Source organism: Chaetodon auriga, chromosome 18 (genome assembly GCF_051107435.1).
Source record: "Chaetodon auriga isolate fChaAug3 chromosome 18, fChaAug3.hap1, whole genome shotgun sequence".
Taxonomy (NCBI): domain Eukaryota; kingdom Metazoa; phylum Chordata; class Actinopteri; order Chaetodontiformes; family Chaetodontidae; genus Chaetodon; species Chaetodon auriga.
Genome location: NC_135091.1, coordinates 13,168,571 through 13,178,324, shown reverse-complemented (window position 1 = coordinate 13,178,324; position 9,754 = coordinate 13,168,571). Strand labels below are relative to the sequence as shown.

Below are 9,754 nucleotides of genomic sequence, written 5' to 3'. Positions count from 1 at the left end.
CTGTCAAAAGCTCCTGAGCATTATCGATCCACATTTACACACTGAAACACACTGAAAAACACAAGAAACTAAAACATGACAGGATGACAGAGGTGCTCCACGTGACACTTAAAATAAGCAATTTACAAAAATACTGTATCGTCTGAGTCACCCGAACATACAGTAGTTGTTTTTTTTTTTGTTCTTGTTCTCTCCAATGTAAACATAGACTGGTTGATAATTCTACTCATTGAGCCGTACATACAGATCACTGAAATAGATCAGGTAAAAGCAAAGAGATGCAGCAGAAGCAAAATAAATAGTTTTGAACACTGCATGTTACAGTTTGGGTGTCGATGCTGGTCAGACATGTTGGCCTGTCATGTTACTCCTTGATCGGTTTGGAACGATGGTTAACATTTATAGACACATCTGCAGTCAGTCTTTCTCTCCATTGAGGTCAGTCATCTGTCCTCAGCACGTCCTCTCAGTAGTCATACAGGTCAGTGCTGGTAGTGTGGTACAGCGATGTGCTGGTGGTGGTAGCTGCTGTGATGAGAAGGGTAGAGGAGGTCGGGGGTCTGAGGAGTCAGGCCGGTGCACAGAGGTTCATGGCTGCTCAGCACGGACGACAGGTACTTGGCCTCCTCGGTCAGCTGCTTCACCTCCTTCCTCAGGGCAGCGTTCTCCTTCTCCAGGTTCTCACTCTCCTGGGAAGCACACAGACGGCAAGTGTGAGCAAACATGTCTTTTATTTGTAATGAAAGTGGTTTTAATGTCAAATTGGAAAGTGATACTCTTCAAATGTTATCAATGAAAAGTCAGATCTGCAGTATTATATCCTGTTTCCACACACGTAGGCCTATATTTATGCACGTTTTAGTATCACAAAGTTTACAGTATTTTGACACTGACTGTTTTGCAAAGCATGATAGTTTTTTAATGTATTTGCTCAATGGGTGGCAAAGGCCGTCTGCTGGTCCACCTGTTTAGTCCAGACTTACTTATTTTGCCATGAAATTTGGTACACGTCCCTGATAGCACAATTTGTAATGACTGTGGTGGTCCTCTGACTTTTTCTCTAGCACCATCAAGAGGTCAAATCTGTCCAACACTACAGTTTATGACCACATACATGCAAAGTGCCATCAGCCTCAGCGGCACTATGCGTTTAGTGCTAATTATCAAATGTTAGCACGCTGAAATGCTAAACAAAGAGGGTGAATTTAATAATCTTACGCTTGATGAGCATTAGCATGTTAGCACTGCCACTGTAGGTATGTTAGCATGCTGGCATTAGTATGGCTCAAAGCACCACTCCACTGTGCAGCCCCATAGAGCTGCTGGCATGGCTGCAGACTCTCTAAACTCATAGCAGCCAGTAGTTTCCAGTCAGTTCAGTAGGTGTCAACACGCAGACAGGCCATTACTTGAGTCTTCCTTCAGACAGCTTGGTGGCATCACGTCACGTCTGCTTTCGACTGCATTATCATTCAACGAAAACTAAATGGAGGCTACACATGACGATCCTCGTGATGAGCTGTCTATCCCCTGCAAGTCTCTGCAAGTCAGTTTTTATATTGTACACAAGCCAAATGAAGACCAGTCGTGCTACGAAAAAAATTCCATATTAAAAAACTTAAAGTGTGGTATTCTGTGGAAAATTGTTGGCAGTAATGAAGGCTAAAATGTACTATTGTTAAAACAGTGGCATGCCAGATGAAATCATCGATTGTTGTTCACCAGAGAATAATATCATAACTTAAGTATTAAAACAAGATTATTTTAATGTCTGATGTTACTTTTAAATCTATTCAACTTGTTTTCATTCCATACTGACATGAATGAAGACCAAAAGTTGATTGGGAATAAGTTAAAACATGAAAAAAGGAAAAATCTAAATCATGTCTCAACTTGCCTTAGCTGCTTTACTGTAACATAGATTTTAAAAAATGCAAAAAAAGCAGTGCATTGTCCTTCAACCTGGATTCACAATATATGAGCTTCACAATACAAACTGCCTGCAGCTCACTGAAAAGTTGCCATTCTAACATTTTGGATGATTTAAGCAGATTTTCCAAAACAAGCTCTTGTGTCTCGTGTCTGTCTTTCATATCATCCACTTTTAGATAACCCAAGTAGAGCAAACTGTACGTCACAATGTTTTTCTCTTTGGTGTGGTAATAGCAGGGGAGAAATATTCCACTTTAACAAAAAGGTCATCACACCATGGCCGAAAGATCATAATACTGAGCTGTGGGTCCTTACTGTCACAGAACCTTTGGGCAAACCCCTTCACTTGCGTCACTTAGCCAAATACAGCCCACTGCTATCAGCGCTTTACAAGAAGTGACTGCCTTTTTCTCCCCTCCTGCCCACGACGTACAATTTCAAGCTCATTTACACAGAAGAAAAAAAAATACTACTGAAGAAACAGGAAATCAGGCACTGTGTCACAGAGAGGGAAAATTCGCCTTCCTGTTTATCTAGTGACACGATGAAAGCAAAACCACAGAACAAACTCTGTGGTCCCCTGGTGTTCTCTGTGACTGTGGCGGGGTTTAAAGAGCTTGATAATATACACCGTAATTCATGGGAATGGACCTCACATATTCGAATCGATTAACGTACTGCTGCCTACAGTGTGGCTTTTCTGAAGGTCAAAATCTCATCAGTTCATCTGATAAAGTTAACAGAAGCAGCTGCTCTGGAAACATCATGGTGTCAGAATACAGCACAAATCTTGGTCTGAATGAGGAAGTCACACAGAAAGTGGATACTGGGTCAGTATCTTGAAACGTGTGTTGGCGGAAGAGGTGACAGCATGTTGAGTTATTGCAGCTTATAAAGATTCAAAAGAATATTACGCAATTACTGGCGAGCCAATATGTGTATAGTCCCTGCTATATGCACGTTTTGGCTAAATGAAGATTTGGAAACACTTAAAAACGTGCAGCCTCTCATTGACAAATCCCTCAACCTGCAAATCCAGATGTTCAGAGGCAGAACGCAGGAAAAGCTCTTTGTGACATTTTAGCTAATTCATAGAATTTAGCGCCAAGTCAAACAAGTAAAAGCTGAAACAACAGAGTGACACTATCACATGAAATGAGCTGCAGAAAAAGAAACGGGGCCACTGAACAAAGCGAGTGGCCTGCATTGTGTTCAGTGCTGCTGTCTCTGGTGCTGGATTCGGCTGCAAAAGGGAGTGATTGCCCACACGTGCTAATTTATTCCTTAAGCCTCTGCAAATACACAGAACAGTGTCCAAGTGTGCGGCCCAGCAGAAGCCATGACACACTCGCCACATGGTCAGGTAGCATTTTTGTAAATATAGTACCAACGGGCTTGAGAGTGCTGCATGGGCACTCGACTGGAAATTGATCAGATGGCACAAACATCATTGCTCTTTTACCTCTATTCACAGCAAAATATTGGGATTGACAAATCCTCTTTTTGAATGAAAATGTAAATTTCACTCCATTACTCAAAACAGTATTTTGCAAAGGTACCCTAGCTAATACCTGCTAAACATGCTTCATATAATCTGATTTGCAAGCAGCATTGCAGTACAATAAAAGGCTAGAAATTTGGCTTGTGTAAAGAGTAACCCTACAACTGTCCCGCTTTGATTATCCTACTACAAACTGCAGCAGATCTACATTTAGTACCATGTAACAGCTCCTTGTAACGTGTCTCAAGAAGCAGCAGTCAGTGTTCAGCTGCGTTGCTGCTGATGTATGCGTATGAGTACAGTGTGTGCTGCAGAGAAAAGTCTCCTCACCAAGTGTAGGCTGTCAGCTTTCTGAGTTTGCCTCATCCTGCTCTTCTGAGCAGCGATCCGGTTCTTCTCCCGCCGCATCACCTTCTTCGCATCATCTGAGGAGCTCTGAGGAAAACACAGATGTCAACAGTTAATGTGTGACATGAAGATCATCTGGCAAACGGAGCGCAGAGAGTCTACTGTACCTGAAAAAGAGAAAAGATCAGACTGTGGTAGTTTATGCCATCGACTCCGGCTGGTGGCTTTATGTGTGAAATGGAGGCGCTGTCTGTTTTAATGACAGTTCGAAAGGAGATGGGCCAAACTTAACACCTAATGTGGAGGGCAGGGTCGGGGAGTGGCTGAGTCATCATTTAGGTACAACGCACACCCTGTTTCATGTCCTGAGCACTCGATTTTCTTGGTATCGTAATAACTAATCTCATTTCAAAATGCTGAGTCAATTGTACATCAAAGAGATAGCAAATAAAATTTTCTAACGTCCGTTAACGCCTTGCTGAAAAACCCAAAACAACAGATGCTGCTGGAAACCGCTTCGTGTGCTGATGAGAGGATAAATGATCCACTTTATCAGCTTGTAACATGCATTCAAAAAGCAGCATTTGAATATTTCATTTCCACGATGCTTCTGAGCAAGAGAAGGAGCAACAATGTGCTAGAGGACTGGCACACGTGAAACTAGTCAGCACTGAGGATGATGAGTCTCACATGCACAGACTCAGTACAGTACGTACTGTATTCGCCACACTGTTTGTTCCTGACAGCTCTCCAATCATTCACAGTTTGAGGACTTGCAAAAACAAAGGATTCCCACTGCTTGGATAAGTGATACATTTTGCAATTCACAAAAGCCTACACTTGAAGCGAGTCATGCCTGCAGCCCATGTGTGCAAGTGAAACACTCTGAGAAACTGTGAAAAGAGCCAGCAACGACAGAAGTAGTGAGCCTTTGATAGGCTGTGCTGCTGCCCACCCAACATGCATCAAGCACTGCATCCAATCAAAGATTTAGGAGAACTATGGAGCATTTAATTTAAAGGATTCGTGTTTGAAATGAACGTCTGAACACATCTACGGACCCCCAGTGAAAATAGGAAGTAACCGTGAAAACTATCAGAAGTATACATGGAAGTGCACACTTACCGGTCTGCTTCCAGGAGATGGGGACTTGTAACTTGTGTCATTGCTGTCAGAGCCCTGAGCCATAGCCAACCGCGGCGTCTGAAACCGTGTGTCTTTGTCCACTTCTGCTTTGTGTTTTTGACTGTGTGTATGTGTGCGGTGTGTGTGAGAGAGAGAAAGAGAGAGAGAGAGAGAGAAAGAGAGAGAGAGAGTCTGTGTAGCAGAACGAGTGCTGAGAAGAATTTGGCTTAATGAGTCTCTTTCTTCCCTCTTTTCTTTCCCTTTCTGTCACTCCTCCTTCTCTTTGACTCTCTCACTCGTGCTCTCTTCCTCTCTCTCTCTCTCTCTCTCTCTCTCTCTCTCTCTTTGACACACACACTGTGAGACTAGCTGTCTGCCTAATTAGCTGTATCTGATGTGGCTTCTGGTAAGAATCTGGGTAAGTTGCATTAGACTGGAAGTCACATGTCTGATGGAAAGTTGAAACACCTAAAGCAATCGTGTAAACTCCAGAAAAATAACATACTGAGGGTTTAAGTTAAAATTTGAATGAATACAGGCGGATACTGGCAGCCTCAGAAAACAAAGTTTCAAGTACTACCAGACTACATGGGGAAAAATAAGAATTTTATGTCGAAGCTAATGTTTAGTAGCCGCACAACCAAAATTTGTGAACCAAAAAAATAATTTTTCTGCTAAAAGACAAGATATTAAACTTGCTGCAACCTTTTTTTTCTCACGTGTGAATGTGTGTCTGTGTGTGTGTGTGTGGGCGTATGTGGGTGTAAGTGTGTTAGAAGGGCATCACGGGCATTCCCTCTTCCTCTTTTTTTAGCTGCACCTATACTACGATGTTTCGACTCGGTCCTCAAGAGACGGCGCATCCTAAAAGTCCACATGGATGACTGGCTCTAGATTTACACATGCTTCGTGGTAATTTCCAGAACTGTACCACGCTCTCTTGCTTTGCGACACACCAGCTGCGAAAAGGTGAAGAAATGTCAAAGGCTTTGAGCATTAAGAAATGTTCAAGGGGCTCCCCAAAAACCCACCTAGAATTCCCTCATTGTCTTTCACTGTAAATGACGATGTGGGGAATCTTCAAGAAAATGTACAGTTTGAGGGGGTTAAATTCACTCAATGTACCCAGTGGTTTAGGGGTATCATGCTGGAAATTAATAAAAATTTTGTGTTTTCACATTATGACTTTAGAAAGCGCTGAAAAAAGAAGTATTAGCATGTGTCTGGCACTCATCACAGCATCAACGTCCAGTGAAAATCTGCGTTAAAGTCAGGGGTGAAGCCGCATAATGTGAGCTCTTGTGTTATTTTCTTGTTTGCCCCCATCACGAGGTAGCATTTGGTGATGCAAGAACAAGATTTTCTTGTGAGAAAAAAAAAAAAAAAAATCAGGACCAAAACAGCTTTGCTTGGCAGAACAGCCCTCCCACACAAAAACATGTTCTACCATCGCAGGAATTTTGAAGAGCTTGGGCAAGGGCAGACATTTCTAATGCGTGGCATTTAACGCTGTCCAAAAGAGTTGAGACTGTAAAGAGAAAAGAGAGAACGCAGAGGAAAGCTGATTAGTCAAATTCTGCTTTAACCAGGACGCAGACACAATACAGTACAAATATAGAAAAACAAAATAAGTCCACAGCTTTGACTTAGTGTGGCCCAGCTTCTGGAATCAGTTTATCTCTAATCCTTAAATGGTGCTAAAGATTTGACACGTCTCTTAAATGTTAAATGGACTGCGATCATTTCAGCTATTTGGACTTTTTTTTTTTAGTGAACTGTGGGTGTGTTTGTGCTCAGTTCCAGCTTGTGATTATTACAACTAAGGCAGTTTTTTTTTTTTTGCACTCTTTAGCGCTTTTTTAGCTCCGGTGCTCAATTGCGCTGAGGAACAGGCTTGATAGCAGTTTATCAAAGGAAATGGACTTCAGGCTTGACACACTTGGTCACAACACAAATCCTGAGCAACATTTAGCAGAAGTGACAGCTGTAGTACAGTTTAAATGAATTTTAACTGCTGCCGTCAACAGCCATCCCTCCTCTTCTTCAGGCCTCGCTTCTACTTGGAAAAACCCCTAAAGGGCCATTGCTTTAGATAGCAAAGTGAGATGCCCTCATTTGTGGTCTCTCTTCCTTGGAAATGACTGTGGGAGGTTTCTAATAAGCACTGAATAATGGAGGGAAAGTGAAGAATCGTGTAGACACTAATGACCGTAAACATAACACTGACATGCGTATTGTGGGTTTAACTACACTGAACTCAATAATATTCACTTCAAAACAAAGGTCATTAATTAGTCATTGTAGCAAGGTGTGAAGTCCAGCGTATTACGCTCACATGAAGTTATTTTAAGCCCTCAGACACTGTTTGCTTCTATTATACACTCATCTTTAACCAATAATCAGACAGTTGAACAGTAACTGTCCCTGAAATAATGTTTTTCTCACCTGTTTGTCATGAAAAAAAAAAAATAAAAGAGTATGCCCGTCTGTTCATCTGGGAAACAACATGGTGGTAAATTCCCACCTTCACGCACTTTCACATTAGGTTTAAAAATACACTTTAGGTCACTCTGCGTTTTCTATTTCCTTAAGACAGGCACATTTCTTCAAGTTATTCCAAAATGTTGTACTGTTTGCATGTTACATTAATCTGGATGTGAGTCAATGGCTCCTCATCCACTGAGAACATCCCTGAGTTGGATCAACAAATAATCCATTTTGTAATCTGTAATTCTGTCACATCTGGATCATCATGTTATGATCTGGTCTGTTTTATTTTGAAGTCTTCCCTCATGTGTCAGATTTTACTTTACTTCCTGTGTTTTCCCACCCTTGTGATTGATTCATGTCTGCTGTGTCTGATTAATTCTGCTCCCCTGTCTTTCTAAATGAGTGTTTCACTTTGTCCTTGTCAGTTCATCCCTTGTATGTGGCCCACCAGTTCCTTGTCAGTTTGTTGAGTATTTCCTGTTTAGTGTATTTCCTAGAGTACCTGTTTGTGGTCCTGCACCTTGTTGTTCCCCAGGAACTTGCTTTTTTTTGTACAGAATGTTTCAAGTTTAATTTACAGACCCTTATAGTCTCCACCTGCAGGACGCCATGAGACGCGGAGAAGCGTTCAGAGAGGCTGGTGCAGTTGCAGGTGTCCAGGTGGAGGCGCTGTAGATCAAGCAGGGCAGCAGGTTAGTGAAGGCTTTTTATGAGAATAAGCGCGGTGATGAAGCTGCTGTGTGATGCAAAGATCTACGGCGTCTGCTACAGCATCTATTCACAGGCGCCTCCCACTGCTGAGCGGCACGGGGGCTTTGACCTGCTTCGACACTGAATTTAGGCCTTGACCACACTTATACAAATATTTTTTCAAACGGATATTGTCCCATCTGTTAAAACAAAAATCTGTCTGCACGACCTTCGTCGTCCATAGACATTGGAACACAATTACGATTCCAAACGCTCAAACAAACACGCCAGACCAGTAGGAAGCGATAAAGTCTCCATCAGTGATAACATGAACAGCATTTTTACAAAAAGGCATTTAAAAAAAAATCTCCTTCTAATGACCTAAAACTCAAGGCCTTAGTGCAGACACCCGAACCTGAACTAACGTGATGTCAATCATGGAGCGCGCTGCAGCGGCTTCTAAAGGGGGGAAATAGCACTGCAGCTGCAGTGATGAAGGCTCATCCTGGATTAATTCTTCCTGCTAAAACTGCGTAATAGCTGATCTGGTCTGGTAATAAATTTGCATGTCTTTCTGTTCGTGCTGAAGCTCTTCTGTGATGTAACTTTACATCAATCTTCTCTCACCAGAGTCAGTCAGTCAAAGTCACCAAGAGACACAAATGAAGCTCTATAGGTAAAGTTCAGTCAGGTGAATGATTCCCCTGCATGCCAGCGGCCTTCACTGCCAGCCTGTCGTCTTGCTTCTGTCTCTCTGAATGTGATTCTCTCTCCGCCTCATGAAGATGTTATGCAGGCTCTTCCACCCCCCCATCACCGCCCAGTCTTTCCAGTGTCACCCGCCTCATCATCCTCATCAGAATATCAGTCAACAGAGTCATCAGCCACCACCACCACCACCACTGTCTGGACTCCATGGAGGGATTCATCTGGCTGCTGCTCAGGGTGATGCCGTTCATTACAGAGTCTCCCTGTGGAGTCTAAACCCCAAAGACTTCCTGATAAGACTTTTTTTTTTTAATCACACATCATCCGTCATAATAAACAATTATCTTCATTCCTGTTTGAACGTCAGTGTCAAATCAAGGTCACTCCATTCATTTGTGACTGTGGACATTATACAATATAAACCCTGAATATTATCACCCCTCAGGTCCTCAGACCTCAGAGAGAAATATTTCACCTTGATGAAAAAAAAAATTCATCAGTTAGATTTACTTAAAGTGTGAGAAGAAGCAACAATCAGTGTGTGGGATTTTTCACACTGCGGTAGCAGGATGGGCCTCTGTGTGTTTTTTTTGCCAACAGACAAAAGAGGAAAGTCTGCACAAGAGGGTTGAAGCACCTCTCTGTCACGCACTTGATGGAAGCCCTCGTAAAGCCAGTTTACCCACATTTTACATATTTTTCTCTCAGTTATTTTAAAGCGCTGTTTACTTGCCACATAACTGCAGAACACTCCACACGACTGTGACCCAAGTGTGACTGAACCTGAGTAAAAAATATTTTACCCTTTTAAAAGGCAGTCCGTGTGCTCACAGTGTGGGAAGACGCGACAATCATCCTGTGTTTTGGCATTTTGGCACCGTTGTGCATATACAAGTCAAGTTAGCGGGCTGGGTCTTTGTGGTTTGTTGCCCTTTTGCAGTGAAAACTGACTAAAAGGAA

At 42.4% G+C, this 9,754-nt stretch overlaps 1 protein-coding gene across 1 annotated transcript; it reads right to left on the bottom strand.

Moving 5' to 3' along the window:
* Positions 1 to 166: 166 nt before the first annotated feature.
* batf (basic leucine zipper transcription factor, ATF-like) lies at positions 167 to 5,322 on the bottom strand. The gene is made up of 3 exons (XM_076755635.1): positions 4,907 to 5,322; positions 3,764 to 3,868; positions 167 to 689 (listed from the first exon to the last, which is right to left on the bottom strand). Exons 1-3 carry the CDS (start codon positions 4,967 to 4,969, stop codon positions 483 to 485), a joined length of 375 nt encoding a protein of 124 aa, XP_076611750.1. The 5' UTR covers positions 4,970 to 5,322; the 3' UTR covers positions 167 to 482.
* Positions 5,323 to 9,754: the final 4,432 nt, after the last annotated feature.

What these genes read in the sequence shown, in the direction of transcription:
- batf (XM_076755635.1), bottom strand. Translation starts at nt 4,969, where the DNA reads ATGGCTCAGGGCTCTGACAGCAATGACACAAGTTACAAGTCCCCATCT. An exon ending in CATCTCCTGGAAGCAGACCG is followed by an intron (nt 3,869 to 4,906) that starts GTAAGTGTGCAC and finishes TGTTTTCCTCAG; the next exon opens with AGCTCCTCAGATGATGCGAA. An exon ending in AAGCTGACAGCCTACACTTG is followed by an intron (nt 690 to 3,763) that starts GTGAGGAGACTT and finishes TGTGCTTCCCAG; the next exon opens with GAGAGTGAGAACCTGGAGAA.